Source organism: Hemicordylus capensis, chromosome 3 (genome assembly GCF_027244095.1).
Source record: "Hemicordylus capensis ecotype Gifberg chromosome 3, rHemCap1.1.pri, whole genome shotgun sequence".
NCBI lineage: Eukaryota > Metazoa > Chordata > Lepidosauria > Squamata > Cordylidae > Hemicordylus > Hemicordylus capensis.
The window spans coordinates 83,883,810-83,900,254 of record NC_069659.1 but is presented as its reverse complement, the minus strand read 5'-3'; the positions used below and the strand labels follow the sequence as shown (position 1 = coordinate 83,900,254).

The 16,445-nt window shown below is 41.1% G+C and overlaps 2 protein-coding genes across 13 annotated transcripts in view; one reads left to right on the top strand and one right to left on the bottom strand.

Annotated features, from left to right (window-relative positions):
* JAM2 (junctional adhesion molecule 2) overlaps window positions 1-5,612 on the bottom strand; it is a 75,878-nt gene extending 70,266 nt beyond the window's left edge. For 4 of the 6 annotated variants that reach the window (XM_053308288.1, XM_053308289.1, XM_053308290.1 and 1 more), the window contains exon 1: window positions 5,479-5,587. In XM_053308288.1, coding sequence (XP_053164263.1) covers window positions 5,479-5,572 — 94 coding nt within the window. In that variant the 5' untranslated portion in view covers window positions 5,573-5,587. Of the gene's footprint in view, window positions 1-778; window positions 867-5,478 lie in introns of those variants that run through there. The other 2 variants (XM_053308293.1, XM_053308294.1) reach the window with 2 other exon arrangements.
* The window catches only part of MRPL39 (mitochondrial ribosomal protein L39), a 34,440-nt gene that overhangs the window by 8,853 nt on the left and 9,142 nt on the right, over window positions 1-16,445 (top strand). For 3 of the 7 annotated variants that reach the window (XR_008319224.1, XM_053308287.1, XM_053308282.1), the window contains exons 2-6: window positions 10,133-10,324; window positions 12,788-12,927; window positions 13,535-13,634; window positions 14,869-14,936; window positions 15,888-16,000. Coding sequence is in view for 6 of the 7 variants with exons in the window: in XM_053308287.1 (XP_053164262.1) it covers window positions 10,133-10,324; window positions 12,788-12,927; window positions 13,535-13,634; window positions 14,869-14,936; window positions 15,888-16,000 (613 nt within the window). In the remaining variant the exon portion in view is untranslated. Of the gene's footprint in view, window positions 1-5,689; window positions 6,198-6,660; window positions 6,837-10,117; window positions 10,325-12,787; window positions 12,928-13,534; window positions 13,635-14,868; window positions 14,937-15,887; window positions 16,001-16,445 lie in introns of those variants that run through there. The other 4 variants (XM_053308286.1, XM_053308285.1, XM_053308284.1 and 1 more) reach the window with 4 other exon arrangements.

Below are 16,445 nucleotides of genomic sequence, written 5' to 3'. Positions count from 1 at the left end.
GGTCTGACTCCAGGGTGGATTTGATTTAAATCAAACTGATTTAAATCATGATTTAAATCACTAGCAGGGTGGATAAAAATCAATTTAAATCGGATTTTTTAGATTTTTTTTAAAAAATCATTGATTTTTATCCACCCTGCTAGTGATTTAAATCGTGATTTAAATCGTGATTTAAATCAGTTTGATTTAAATCAAATCCACCCTGTCTGATTCAGTATATGGCTGCTTCCTAAGTTTGTCAAACAAAAGCGGGGAGGGGGAAGAAGGGAAGGGTTGTAAGATGAGATTTTAATTTTTCTATGATTAAGTAAATTTTTCTTTTGAATAAGTCCTAAAGCTCTTATAAAAGTTAGGAGGAGAGGGACAAATGAAGCCACTGTCAACATAGTAAAGGGAAGGAGCCATATGTGAATAAAATGATTTTCTTTTATTAATCCTAGTGCTTGTTTCTCTTGCAAAGATGTTCTCAAAGTGATTTCAAATGGCTCTTACTTCCATGTATCCATATGGTGAAACACGTCTTATGAAAGTGTGAGCCTGTGAAACTCTGGAAAAGTTATCATGTGTGGTTGCCTTCAGCCACATAGACTAGCCAGAGTTTGGCAGGTATACATGTCCAGTGCAGTTCTTTCAATCAGCCTAAAGAGTCCCTCACAACATTCAGAATGTCTACTGACTGGCTTGAATTTTTGTATTTGATAACCCAATCTGCCCCTCTTCCTAAAACTTGCCTCCTATGATAAGAAGTGAATATAGTTCCAAAATATACATTTATAACCTGTCATGAAGCTCTATCTTGCCAGTGTTCAGTCTCTGTCTGCCTTTCTCTCTCATTCTGTTAGAACTTTGAGCTTTTCTTGTTTGTGACATCAGAATGCCACTCAACCTAGACCATTTCCATGACAACAGTGGCCTAACTGTGTAGAAAACCTCTACAGTTAGGTCCACAAGACTTCTTAGCCAACTCACTCATTAAGCTTAGAATACATTCTCACCGCAGTCAGACAGATCTACTTTCCGATCAGAAATGTGTGAAATGCTAAGGACTACAATTCAATGGAAAATGTTGAAAGCCTAGAAATAGTCTAGGTATTTTTGTACAATGAAAGCACAAATAAAACATCTTCTAAAATAAATTCCATACTAGCCAGTAGCAGCAGAAAACAAAAACAAAAAACCCAATCATGCTATTTGAAAATAAGGTTTAAAGCATAACCAGGAACAAACCCAAATGGATTTAAGGAGCATTAATTCATGAGTTTTCTAGAAATTAGCAGTGGTTTATTGAGTTCTTAGATGCAACAGACAAGGAATGTGATATAAAATGATAGCCACATAATCAAGATTTGAACCAGATAAACTCATAATAGATTAACTAACCCTTAAGGCTGATGAAATGATATGGCAAATAAACAATGCAAGACAATTCTTAGTAGCAAATAATTCTCAGCAGCAAGTGATTAAATATTCCTACAAGCTCTACCCTACCACTATGCATTCTGACTACCTTCCTGTATATCCTCCTGCTTAAAAAGCTTTACGGTTTAGCAAGTTCATAGCTATTTGAGAATCCAGCTACATATTCCCATAATATTCACAGCTTTGACTGCAACCCTCCTTCTAACCACCAAAAAGAGAAAACCTACTGATTAGGAAAGAAGCAAAGTATCCTAAAGAGAAATACAAAGAAAGAGTCATTTTTTAAAAAAAAAAAAAGCAAAAAGCAGAAGGGCATAGGAAAGAACTGAGAAGAGGGAAAGAGATGGGGAGTAGAAGAAAGATGTTTGAGGAGATGCTACATCAAGCTAATGTTCCCAGGAATCTGCCCTTTCTGGCTGCCCACTCTTGTATCTCTATCAGGATTTTGAGCTTATCCTGTTTGTGACACCATACATGATATTATAATGTCACAAACATTGTCTGGGTGCCATTTCTTGGCTGTTTCTGACTTTCCCCCCAACCATAGTGTGTTCTGCCTTGTCTGGAGGTGGAGGAGAAGACCCCAAATTTTCCATTGTCTTGTTTCAGGAACTATGTGCTCATTCACTGAATTTCTTTTCTTTCTTTCTTTCTTTCTTTCTTTCTTTCTTTCTTTCTTTCTTTCTTTCTTTCTTTCTTTTTTATTTAAAGATTAAATACACAGCCAACACAGAAAAGAGAGAGAGAGAAAAGAAACACATATGACATCTCATGATAATAAAATACGTCAACTTGGATTCCAGTTCCCTATCATATCTAACAATTCATTCTAACCCAATAGTAGCTGTGTAACATATCTACATCAATACAGCCATCAAAAGATATAGAACTTATCGCCTAGTTTACAAAAAAAATCCAAATCTTGGATGTGGCGTTAAACCATGAACCAAATTATAATATATAAACGGTTCCAACATTGCAACAAATTTATCCTCTGATTTGTTCTGTATGTATGAAGTAATCTTAGCCATTGATGCATATTCCCAAAGTTTAAGTTGCCACTCTTCTAATGATGGAATTAAATTAACTTTCCAATATTTAGCATAATTTTAGCTGCAGTAATCATATATAAAGAGAGTTCAGTATATTTTACAGGTATATAAGGTTTTATATTTAACAACAACAAAAAATCTGGTAAAATCAGGAAGTCAATATTCAAAATTTGTTGCATCTTATAATGAATTGTCTTCCAAAATTGCTTAGCTTTACTGCACGTCCACCACATATGATAAAAAGTTCCCGCCTGATTCATACATTTCCAGCATTTACCAGAAAATTTATTGTTTATCTTTGCAATCATACCAGCAAAAATACCAGATACCAGCAAAAATACATTTTATACCAGTATTGCTTATTGTGCTAGTCCCTGTAAATTTAATATTCACCTTACATTGATACTCCCATTGTTGCATATCAATTGGTTTTTTAAAGTTTTGCATCCATTTTATTATGCAATCTTTTACCTGTCCCGATTCAATGACAACTTGTTATTTAAGTACTTCAATAACATGTATATAAGTCCTAGTAAGTGTTCTGAGTTGTTGTTAATATTTCAAAATTTGTCAATTCTCTAATCTTCCCTCCGTTTTTGTATCTCTTTCTGAACTATGCAGTTTATCTGTGAATACTGAAACCACGAAGGAGCACTTGTTCACTCTGCAAAAATAATTTCAGCTGATTTTATTTTAGTTTTATTAACTGTTAAACTTTGCAAATAATATGTCTTTTCTCTCCATTGTTCAAATTTCTTAGTATACTCCTCCTTGTAAAAGTGTATGTTTATTATTGAAGCTAAAGGCGATAAGGCCTGACTTAGTCTTCTTTTGTATTTGTCCCAGATATTTAATAAACTATTTCTAATAGAATAGTTTTTAATACCCACATCTTTTCTTTTTGCATCAATCCATAAATATTTATGTAATCCACCTGAAAGTCCTGCTTCTTCCATATTCATAATCCATCCATAGGATGCTTTAATCCAATCTGCAATCCACATCAGACAGCTAGCATGGTAATATAACTTCAAGTGAATTTCATGAAGTCCGCTTTGTCCAAAAACAAGTATGACCTATCCAAAGCCCTGTATTCAGATTCTAAGTTTCACTCCAGCATTTTGCTTCTGTTCCCAGACATTGTCATGACACTGTTGGGTACATTTTCAGACGATAGCCATTTATTTTCACCAATGTTCTCAAAAAACGAGAACTGCCAGTTCTTGCATCTTGTTGTCTAGCATCCCTTGCTGTAATTTGGACAACACTTACATATACATGAGTCAGGCTTAGGCTTTTTTTCACTTCCCAGCAGTCCTCATAGTTCTAGCTTTGGCTAATTTCAGGTGACCTTTGATTCACTTGGATTCAGAACAATCAATAGGGATGGGATGGAGAACAGAACCTCAATAGCAATACGGATCCCATCGGGGAAGCGCTACCTTACCTGCCTGTGCCTTCCAACTTAACTGCTGCTGCTCCTCCTCACCATCACCACTGCAAAGAGGTCATTAGTGATGGCCCCAGTATACACCTTGAGGCCAGAATATGTTTCTGCTTCAGAACTCCATTCCAAAAGAAGAGAGGAAGAATAGAGCAGAGGAAGATGATGCTGATGGAGAAGGTAGGCACTAGGAAGGTAGGGGAATGGATGAGGGGAAAGAGGCAAAGTAGGCAATCTGGGACAGAGGATAGGAAATAGCTGCATGGTGTGCTGGGAGGGGGGCAGCAGCCCACTGAACAGTTGTGGATAAGTTGGGGGAGCCAATCCACATACACTGGGGACTGGGCCCAGAAAATCCTGTCAGCACCTTTGCCTGGACTGTAGCTCTTTCAGGGTAGCAGGAGTTAAACAGGAGTGGCTTATCACTATTTAGCATCAGCCCCTAATCTGATGCTAGCTAATAGGGGCTGCTTCAGGGGTTGCTCGTCCATGAAGGAAGCTGAGGCAATGGCCTCAGGTGGTGCCTGCCTGCACCCTGGAGCAACTGGTGTAGGCACCCCACCCACCACAACCTGTGGGTGTTGCCTCATCTGTCTGCTGCTGCCACTCCCCAGCTCCTCATGGAAGCCATCAAGGCAGCTAGCAAGCTGCCCAATGAGGCAACACCCACACTAGCAAGCAACTAGCAAGTTGCCCAATGAGGAAGGGTGGCAGTGAATGAGGTGGGATGGGATGGGCTGCTCCCTGAATCTTGCATGTCTATCACATGTGCCACCACTTCCCCCCATCTGTCAGCATGTAGCCACTGATTGCTTCCAGGATGGCATCCTTTTCCTGTCTTTTTTTCCTGCTGAGGAAGAGAGCAAGAAAAAAAACAAAACACTATCCAGGTGGCTATCAAAGCAATTGCAAGCCAGCAGATGGAGAAGGGCAGGGCAGGCTGGGGAAGCAGGATGGCCCAACCCCTTGACTGCATGGGACTGAGGAGACATGCTGTCAGCATCTTAGCATCACCTTGAGTGGTGCCAGTGCTCAAGCCAGCACTTCTTCCCTCTGTCTAACCAGTTTCTAAAATTTAGCATGTTTCATTTGCTGAAGCAAAAGTGCACAAGTTTAGTAGGGGAGTCAGTCACACCTGTCATTTTCATCAGCTGAACAGGATTTCCAGAGCTATGCTAGCTAAACCTTGAAGAGGCCTTGGTTTCTGGACTCTTCTTCCCCTGCCAAAAATGCAGCCCTATATAGTCAGTGCAATAAGCCCTCTCACTTTCACCTGGAAACATTAATCAGAGTGGCTCCATCCCCTAAGGGGAATATCTTACAGTGCTCCAAACAAGACATTTGGAGTTGCCTTTTCTATGATTAACCCACTACTTTTCAATATTAATTTTCTAACCAATTGGGTGGAAGGTGGGCTAATCACAGCAAGCAAGAGTAGGCTGGCAGGTGGAGTTGTAGCTATTGTGCAAGGTGCCTGCTGGCCATATGACCTAGGTATGTGAGGTTCTTTTAGAAAAGCCAACAGAAGTCTGTAGATTGTGTAGATGCCAAGTAAGCTCTCACCTTCAACTCTTAGCAAGCACTTTTCAAGGCGCCCTTTACTGCCATCTAGAAGAGTCTCTAATTCTTTGCAGCACTGAATCAAGAGTAACAGCATAATTGTTTGGAAGGGCACAAAACATGGACACAAAACACACACCATCTGATGTCCTGCCTTCAAGGAACAGCAACTTCTGTTAGATTTGCAGCCTTTACCCAAGCCCATTTCCCACTGGGCTCTGTGTCCGCATTGTATCACTTTAGGGGAAAGTGCTGGATCCGTTGCCCACCATTGTGGTGATCAAAGAGAGAACACAGATGAGCGAATGATTGCTGGAGAGGGAGGGAGCAGCCATCTTCAACCTCTTGCTTGCTTATCTGTCTGCACTCTTCCTTTAAACACAAGGGTGATGAGGGACCCAATCCTCCACACTGCTCCCCAGAGAGAGAGAACAAATGAGAAAGAGGCAAAACCAGTGGATTACTCTCTCTTTTGCATAGCACAACAGAGCCTTGTATGGTGCAACACAAAGAGAGGGAAAACTCACCAGCAAACAGCCATCTCTGCACCTCTCTCTTAGCAACTGTGGTGAGAGAAGTGATGATGGGAGAAAAGGATGAGGATGGGAGCCATTAGACCTCGATGATTCGACATGAAAGACACTGTTGTAAAACCTGAAAGGAAAACCAAAGCAATTTTAAGCATCACTGAACGATATCGGTCCCTCCTCTTCCACACAAAAGTGAGTGCACTCTGTTCAGAACTTGAGGCCCTTTAAAAAATATCTGAAGACAGAATGAATGCAGTGCATTCAGATCTTGATGACATGTATTTGCAATTGGAATGAAGCCGGCGTTTTGTAGCAATTTCTGACAGCCAGCATGGGCAGAGTAAGGGCAGTGACTACAGTAGAAAAGACTGAGCATGCTCAGTTCTAGACAACTCTGAAGCTCTTTTACACTTAGCATATTTCACAATAAACAATATTGTATTTCTCCCTCTACAAGCCTTAGACCTATTTGAATGTAAAGTGATACGCTGACATTCTTTGCTACTCTTTCCCTTAATTTAAACTTGCTTGTCAAAATTGTATGTAGGGCTGAAGTCTGATTTCCTCGCTTTAGGCAAAGAAAAAAAAGGGCAGTCGGCTTCAGCTGCTTCACTGAGCATACTCGTTTTCTCATGGGCCTGCTCAGTAGCATTAGGTTGGGGAAATTGTTGAGGTATGGAACGTTTGTGTCGCGCCTGCAGTTTCCGGACGACAGTGAATGCTGATGCACCGTTTGCATCGGACGGTGGGAAAGAGGAAAAGGGGACGAGGCAGCCTTGGCCATGGCTTCTCGTCGGCTGGCCCGCAGATTATGGAGTGGCTGCAGCAGGAGTGAGTGCACGAGGCACGGGGGACTGGAGGGCTGGCTGGGGTTGACTCTAGATACGCGGAGAAACTTCTCTTCCTCCGTTACTGGAGGGTGTGGGATGAGTACTTGCCCCATTTCAATAAGTGGAAGTTGCTGCAGCGCTTATTTTCTCAAACTATGAAAGAAATATATATATTTCTAAGTCCGCTAGACAGACTCCCTAACGTGTGTTAGAGATCGTCAGTCCCTCCCCGTTAAAGCTTGCAGGAGGAAAGTGTTCTTTCCCTTCCTCCTCATCCGTGCAGGCTTTGATTGAAAGGACCGCAAAGGGGGGAGGCTGCCAGTGAGCACTAACAGCTGCACTACAGGCAGAAATTCAGCAGGGCAAGGGCAGCTGCCGATCAGAAACAGCAACCTCCATAAGATTCTGCAGATCTACAGCACCCAAAGCAGATTTTCATCCAAAAACCGTTTGTGTGTGGGGAATAACCTTTAACATGTATTGTTATCTGCCTGGTGGTGTCCCCCCCCCACCCTTCTTAAATTTCTGGTGAGGGACAGATAATTTGCACTAGGGGAGAAGGGACCTGTGTTTACCTGTCTCTCTAGCAGTCCCTCAGAGTGAAGAAGATAATGAAGAAGATAGGAGAGGTGGAGCTGGGGGGCCCTCAGGAGCTGGGGAGCCAGGGTTCTTTGAACCCATCTGCTCAATTATAGCTGCACCCCTGAGTTACACAGTCACAAAGGTGTTCTCTTTATTTTTTAATCTATTTCTTATATATATAAACTGCCTAGCAAATCTCAAGGCAGTGTACAATGATTTAAAACAGTAAAATAAAACACAATAAAAACAATTATAAAAAATCACTTCACTTGTTCCTGGATGAAGTGTGGAATTAATAACAGAATGTAGGACAGTAAACTTAGGCTTTGCTTTAGTCCCAGGTGGTTAGTGCCATGCTTTCCTTCTCTTTCTTCTTCCCAGGGACTTTAGAGTTTTTAGCAGGGGCGTAGTGAGGTTGATGGTGGCCCTGGGATGAGATATGAGGATGAGCCCAGCTGCTTTTCTTTGCGCGCGCGCACACACACACACACCCACACCATGATGTATCAGACATCCCATGATGTGTGGTTATGCAGTGCATAGAAACTTGTGCTGTGGGCAGTGCCTTCATGACATATCCTGAATTGAAATCTATTAGTATACAGAGAATATTGGGTTTTGGCCAAAGAATGTTAGTGCTAAGATTGAAACTTGAAATTAAAGGTAAAGTGTGCTGTGGAGTTGGGTGACCTCAGAGCCCTGTGGTTGTCTTTCATAGTATACAGGAGGGGTTTACCATTGCCTCCTCCCACGCAGTATTAGATGATGCCTTTCAGTATCTTCCTCTATCGCTGCTGCCCGATATAGGTGTTTCCCATAGTCTGGGAAACATACCAGTGGGGATTCGAACCAGCAACCTCTGGCTTGCTAATCAAGCCATTTCCCTGGTGCGCCATTAGGTGGCTGGCTCCTTGAAATTAATGAAACTTAAATCACAGTTAACTTGGGTCATTTATTTCAGAGACCTTAATCATGACTATCTCTCTTTGAATGCAGTCCAATGGCAGCCCAAAAGTTAGTAGGAACATACATGCTTTAAGCAGATGGGGAGTCTTCTCCCCCCACCCCTTTGTAATGTCACTGTGTTCCAGAGGTCTTCCTTTATAGCTGTTTGAGGACCTACTGGCACTGTGTATTTATTCCTCCTCTCTGTTGTGCCAGAAAGCAGCTTCACAGTAATGTGCAGATACTATGATTTTATATGTTTGAGCTGCTTTGTGCATTATTTTAACAAATAGGAAGGTGGTATAAATATAGCCTTGGGCAGCAATAAAATTACAACACATCAGCTACAGAAGGCCGCACTTCTTGGGACAGCACGAATACTACAACAATATCTTTAATTTTTCTTTAGTTATTCTAGACCCTTTGAAGGGGCCCGATAATGAAAGTTCCAAATCCAGTCAATAACATCTGGTAGACTGTGTGTAAATAGCATAATTAATAAATAAATAAACCATATGTCGTCTCTGTCATCTGTCATATGGTGTTGAGGCCATGAGCTATTAACCTGAATCCAGTTAGTGCTGGCTTTCAAAACAGGAATTAAATGTATACCTGGAAACACCCTTGAATACTGTCGGAGCACTCTTTAGTGACTGTTAGTAAAGTTTGGCAGACTTGCCTATTTAAAGGACATCCTAGAACTTCTGGATATATAAAGTTAGGTCTCCTTCTTCTCCTTCTTCATAAAAGTTTTAATACTTTTAATGTTGGATTTTAAACGTTTTTAAAGAAAATGATTTTAATGTTTATATTATTTTAATTGTAAACCACCCAAAGATGCAAGTTTTGCACTGTATAGAAATAAGTTAGCTAAACAGATAAATAAATAAATAAATAAATGATAATTTATTAGTCAATAGTAGTTATAGTATGCTGGATATTCATTAAGATTTTGGCCCAATTCAGATGTCACAGCAAGCCATGGTTTGTTGTTACATACGTCATCTATGGTAAACTGTGGCCATGAGCTTCCTCCCTTGTGAAGAATTGGAAGCTTCTACTTTGCTGTCAGCAGCATTTTATTATTTCATCGGAATACATTAATTGTGCTTTCTAGTCAGCCATAGTTCTCAGATCAAGACAGTTGCTGTATTCAGATGCAATGACAAACTGCAGACTAGAAGTGAGGAGGAGCTAGTACATGAGCTTAAGGAGCTCAGGCTCCTAATCATAGCTGTCATATTTGGACAGTAGGCAGCTGCTTCCTAAAATGCTTCTGCCACCCACCACTCAAATGGCTAGCTCTTCCTAGGAACTGGAGAGGTGTACAGGGATCTTGCCTGAAGATGTGCTGAGCACTCTAAAGTTCAGTGCAACTAAGGAGGAGGTTTCAAGTTGGGAAGAGAGGGTGGAAACATCTCCCTTATGGCAAGGGTTATATCACCAGAGGATGTAGCAGTGGCACTTACCACTGTGCAGGTGGTGACTGGAAGGGTGAAAAGCTGTTTCTAACACCTGAATCAGACCATTGAGAGCCAAATTGATCCTAAATGAGGAAGCAAGATTATAATTCCAACCCACTTGTTTCAAGGGCTTAGGTAGTAGACAGTTGCTTCATAATAAATAAGCAACCTGCTGATTTAAATACTGTAAACATGTTCTAAATTATTATATAAAATGTGATGTTTGTTAAGGTCATCTGTATAAAATGTCTAAAGATGTTATATGTTTAATAAGACTTTTTCTTATTTCCAGGATTTGTTTCAACAGCTCCTGCTCCTCAACTCTCAACAGCTGAGATTGCTCAGATGCGCAGTGAGCTTTTTACAAAAGAGAAGGAGAGGCAATTATCTCTTTATCCACGAATTGAAAAAATTGAAGTCAAATATGTTGGCAAATCTCACCCAGGCACATTATTTATAATGAACAAAGGACTTTCCACTCCATACAGTTGTGCGATGCGTAAGTAAATGAAATAGATGGCTGTGGTTACATCACTCTGAATCTGAATGACTAATAAAAATCACACTTTGGGCCAGGACAGAACATGCAGGAATTAATTTTGTATGAAAAAAGGAATGCTTGAGAGTGATAACACTTTAACAAAGGGGGAAACATAGTTCACTGTTCTAGAGGTCTTACAAAACAGTCAGTTCAATTAGCTAACAGTTAGGGATGTGCATGAACCTGTTTGGAGGCCCTTTTACGGGCTTCTGAACAGGTTCGAATACTGGGGTGGTTCAGAGTTCGAGGCCGGGTGTACTTATCCCTCCCACTGCTTTTCCCTCACTGGTGCTTGTTGCCAGTAAAGGCCTTTGGGGTGGCAGCGTACCTTCCTACCACCCCTCCCCCCCTGGCCAGAAGTGGCCGGAAGTACCGGGTGCACGTGTGCCCGTCTGACATGCATGCACGCGCACATGATGGGCGTACAGGCACGTGGTACTTCCGGCCACTTCCAGCTGAGGACGGGGACGGGGTGGCAGGGAGATACACTGCTGCCCCAAAGACTTTTACTGGCAGTGAGTGCCAGCGGGGGAAAAGTGGCGGGAGGGGTAAGTGAACCCTCCCCCACCGCCTTCGAAATGCCCCGCCGCGGTTCCGTGCACATCCCTACTAACAGTCCAACAGTCACTCTTGCTTCCCAATAGTAATCTAGATAACTTCTCCTCTTCCTCCCTATTTGTTTGTATTTCACCTTCTGTTGTGGGGACACAGCAATCCTGTATTTCATACTTTAACAATTCTCTTATCCAAGCTATCCCCGTGACTTCACCTGTCTGCCTTTTAGGGTGGATTACTGCATTACAAATATTTGTATATCCCCAAAAGCTGAGAAAGAAATGTATTTTCCACCAGTTAAATTTTTCTGCACCACTTCACAGTCTGTTTCAAAACAAGCAGGCAATGAGGCTATTCACATGAGCAATGAGGCTATTCACATAAGGCTATTCATGGGAGCGATCCCAGCCCAACAGCCTGGGTTGGGCTGTTTGTGTGGAGCGCTGGGATCGCTCCCGATCCTGGTGCTTCTGCCCCCACTAGCCTGACTTTTAACCCTGGCCCTTAATTGGGGTGAGAGGGTGTGAGCGCTCTCTCAACCCCAGGTTCGGGATCATATGTTTGTGTGCTCGGGTTGTACGCAGCCTGAGTGCACACATGAGTCGGGCACCTAGAGCGCCCAACTCATGGGGGAATCTCCCAATGCACCGCACTTGTCATGAGGTGTAGTATGGGATATCTGGAGGCAGGGACTCATTTTCCCAGTTTCCAGCGATCCACGCTGCTGGGAGCAGTGTGGATTGTGTGGGTGTGCGCTGGCACACCCAAGAGCTCATTGCTCATCTGTGGGGGGAGATCAGTTCAACCCTGCCCTCCCTACCCCCATTATGGTCATGAGAACGACCTTAGTCTCTCTCATCTCTCTCTACTTGCCTTCTGTCAATTCCAAGGGATTCACTGAAGGTAGGGCTAAGCAGCAAGTATTCCAAGGAAAGTGATAGATGGAAGCCTGCTGTTGCTTCCCCTGCTCTTTCACTCACTCATTTTTAACTAACTTCTAATAATTTGCCTGATAATCCGCTTCAAATTTATTATCTGGCTGTGTGTTTTTCACACAGGTCTTTTAACTCGCATCTCCTTTGGAATGGAAGGTGTGCGTTCACATATCAGTCAGATTAATCCCTAAGTCCCTGCGAGCTGTCGGGGGCACTTCACCCACAATTTTGGTTTTTCATTTGTGCATTAGAGTATAAGTATAAGTGCCGTCAAGTCGATTTCAACTCCTGGCACCCACAGAACCCTGTAGTTTTCTCTGGCAGAATACAAGGAGGGATTTACCATTGCCTTATCCCACGCAGTGTGAGATGATGCCTTTCAGCATCTTCCTATATCGCTGTTGCCCAATATAGTACCAGCGGGGATTCAGACTGGCAACCTTCTGCTTGTTAGTCAAGCATTTCCCTGCTGCGCCACTTAAGGTGACACATTAGAGTGTAGCCTGATTCATATCCAGGGTTAAAAAATCCACTGTTTACGTCGGTTTTGGGTTTTTTTTGTCTTGCTGATGTTAATGAGGGTATTACTAAACTGGTTGCTAAATTTTTATATGGGGCTATGAAACTGACCTCTCGTCATGGGGTTTTATGAGGCTGATTGTGTATCTTTTATCTATTCTATGCTGTATATTTATCTGTGGTAACTGTCTAAAATTTTAATTTTGTTTGGCTTACGGCCGCAAATAAAATGATTGATTGACGTCGGTTTTGAGGGGCAACTTCGAACTCTCAGTAAACTCACGGGAAAACCTGCTGTGTGAAAAATGCCCTGGTAATTTTAAACTGTCAGTTTATTCATAGAATGGATCTATCTTATAGCATTTGAAGAGTGGATTTTATAACCTTTTCCCATTTTTCCCTCTTTCCCTAGATTTAAGTGAATGGCACTCTAAGAAATCTGTACTCGCCCTCGTAAATGGAGAAGTCTGGGATATGTACAGGCCTTTTACGCAGACATGTGAAATCCAGTTTCTTACTTTCAAAGACGAAGATCCAGAGGAAGTTAACAAAGTATATTTTGACCAATGTGTCTTCAGAATGTTCTCTTCCCTTTTTGTCTGACTTCACTTCTGTAAAGCCTGTGGAATTGAATAATTAACATCTTGTGTTGTGGAATGTGAACACAGAGACTACACTAAGAATAACTGAAATATAATCAGGCTTTGTTTCTCATTATATGTGCTTGTCTTCCCAGTTTTCTGCATCTGTTGTTTGTTTTTGTGTTTCTGTACTATAGTTGTATCTCTTTTGCCATACATTATATAAATAACTCTTCCTGGACTACTGAAACATTGCATAGTTCATAATGAACTCTTTCTAGAAGGAGCCCTTTTGTGTATAGCTGTGTTCTAGAGAGCCTGATATTGGATATCATTGCTAACAACAAAAGGTGATCTATGAAAGTACTTTCTTGTGGGTGGAAAACAGTCCAGTACCCCACATTCTCCTCTCTCTGCTAGTAAGCAGGCTGCTTATGAGGGTTCTAGGGAAGTGCAGAGATACAAAGAAAATTAACAGCTATCTTCATACATAGTACCATATTTTGAACCTGAACTGTTTGGGCATAAACTAACTTCAGAACAATAATAAATGTCCATTTTGAAACCCTCTATTTCAGGCCTATTGGCGGTCCTGTGCTATGATCTTGGGCTATGTGCTGGAACAGGCATTCAAAGATGAATACTCAGTCACTCTTGTTAGAGCTCCAGAAGTTCCAGGTATGTAAATGCTTCTTGTAGACTTCTGCTGCCCCTGATAAGTTGCACATTGCAGCAAACGCAGAGGCTTCTCTGACTAGAGTTTTTTTTTAAAAAAATTATGTGTTTCAAAAGTTTTGGTAATCAAATGCTTTAATACATGGTATGTATGCTTACATAATTAGTGGCCTTCACTACACCTTGTGGGGAATAATTCCCTAAGTTATACACTGAATGAAGAAATGCTTCTTCTTGCTTGTACTAAATCTACTGTCAAATCCAGTCTCACAGGATGACCCCAAGTTCATGTGTGAGCTAATTTCTCTTTCATATTCATCTGTCTTGAATGTGATGACCATCAGTCATGTTTTTTTCATTAGTTAATATCGTGTGATACTGAAACACTACATTTATAACCAGTCTTAGTTCCATGGAATTTGAAATGGTGTGCAGAGGGTTCCTGGATGGAGGACTGCATCGGAACTGATCACACCCAGACCTGCTTATTTTCAGAACATGCGCTGGGAAATATCCTGTGCTGCACATTAAGTTTATGCAAGCCAAGTTAAAGTAATCTTTCTCTTTGCTGTCTGGAATTTCAGGCAGCACAGTTTCTATACAGAAAAGTAAATACACTTGAGAAGGCAGCTTGCTAAACTTGTCAGGCATTTTTAGAGAGAGACTTTATATTCTCTCTGTATAATATTTTGAAAACCAGTTATGGCAAAACCAGAAATCTACTGAGAGTAGGTAGGCTGGTTTGTAATGTTGCATAGTTCAAAGATTTTGGTAATATAACAACTGAATACATCTTATGTATGCTTACGTAGCTAGTGACCATCACCACATCTGTTAGTACTCTAATCAATGGAACCACACATAAAGTACAATGAGGTTTTTAATTGTAACTCACTTATGCAAGTGATATTTGTTGCTATGATATGCAGTCTCTTGCAGTTCTTATAAAGTACATTAAAATCATCACTCTGAATTTTAAAAAATGAATGTGAATGGTAAACTTTAAAGCAATAAAATAAAATAAAAATAAAATTATATTGTGTTGTTTGACTTTTGACATTCAGAAATCTTACTATAGCTGAATATGTTTCATAAAGTGGTTCTTATAGTAGGAAGCATCCTTGTATTAACTCCTGTTAGAATTGCTAAATATCTTTGTAGAAGTCCAGGCTTTCAAATATCCCTTGTGCCTAGTTAAAAATACTCATTTTCTTTTCTATGTTGACTTTTCATGTAGTGATATCTGGAGCTTTTTGCTATGATGTACTTTTGGACAATAGGCTTGATGAATGGAAGCCCACAGAGGTGAGCAAAATCATGAGACTATGGACAGTTTTCAGTGTGCATTTTCTCTGAGTAGAGCCATTTGCTGTGTTATAAAATGCAGTGGACACTTGCATCCATTCGCTCAGATAAAGATTGGTGCTGTTGTGTTGCACATCCTATAGGAAAAAGAGTGGAGCATCTTGCCTTAGCTTGTGATGACCTTTATATATTGTCTAGTTAGTAGACAAACTGATGGATTTTGGGCTGGATAATCTGTACTGGGTCTCACGCCCTGCACATATGTGTCCGGGAGTCGGCCAGTTGATTCAATATTCAGTGCCCTGTAGTTTACCTATTTGGTTTTTTCTTTTTGGTTAGTTAGTTTAGTTTTTAATTTAGAATGTAATTTTCATGTTGTCTTGCTTTGCATGTTTTTGTACACCTCCCAGAGTCTTTGGAGTGGGCGGTATATTAAATGTTTCAAATAAATAAGTAAGTAAGTCACTCTCCTGAGAGTGCCCAGCTTCCAGCTGCTCCATTGCAGCAGGGACACTGGCTGTTTCTGTCTCACTGCTGGAAGATGCAGAAACTGCCTGCGCCTGCTCTGCCTTTCCACTTGGCCTGCCCCACTCTGCCTACGGGAGCTCATGTGGCCAGTATGCCAGGCAGAGCCTCTGCTTCATGACATGTGTACTCCCTACAGACCTTTACAGTAATCCTAGGGGTACACATAAAGCATTTCAAACAAGACAAAAACAGGACCAGTGAATTTCTGCCTGGTCCCGTTGCTTATATTATGTATTGTGGCCAACTCAAGATCGAGCAGAGGCAAGTGTTCTTCTGTACTTCGTTTGGCCTTGGTAAGCCTATTAAGTGATGGTTCTCAACTTGAGTCCACAACCTGCAAAGATTGTCAGTTATTTAAATTCTGTATTCCTTGTTTGTTTTGTTGATGGATATATGTGTGTGGTATGTGTTTTTAATTTAAAGGAAAGTTTCCGTTCTCTTACAAAAGAAGTTCACAAACTAATTCACAAAGACCTGCCATTTGAAATGCTGGATGTTGATGCAAAAGTAGCACTTGAAATATTTCAGCATAACAAGTAAGTATTAATATACATGTTGGTTACAAAATACCTTGCATATAGTTTTGCTGAAACTCATTTTGTATTTTAGGTCACAAATTTTATATATAATTAGTTTAAAATTTGATCCAGACAGTAAGTTTTCACTTTGACCTGAAAGTGTTCATCCCTTTTGCCACTAGGTTGCACTAGAGTGCATGACTGATAGAAATGAAAGGAAAATGAAACAGCTATTGGCACGTCCCATAAAACACTGAGCTGTCATATGCCATGCAGGTTTTCTGCATATTGTCTGTGCATTCAATCAGTGCATGCAGGGGGAGTAGAATTATGTCCACTGGCCTCCATGCATTTAGCAGAAGGTGAGAATAGCTTCTATCTGTGTAGTGCTTGTTTCCATCTTCCACTGAATACGCAAACGTGGAGGGCAGGGCAGTGGACCCAGGGAGGTGGGGAACAGGAC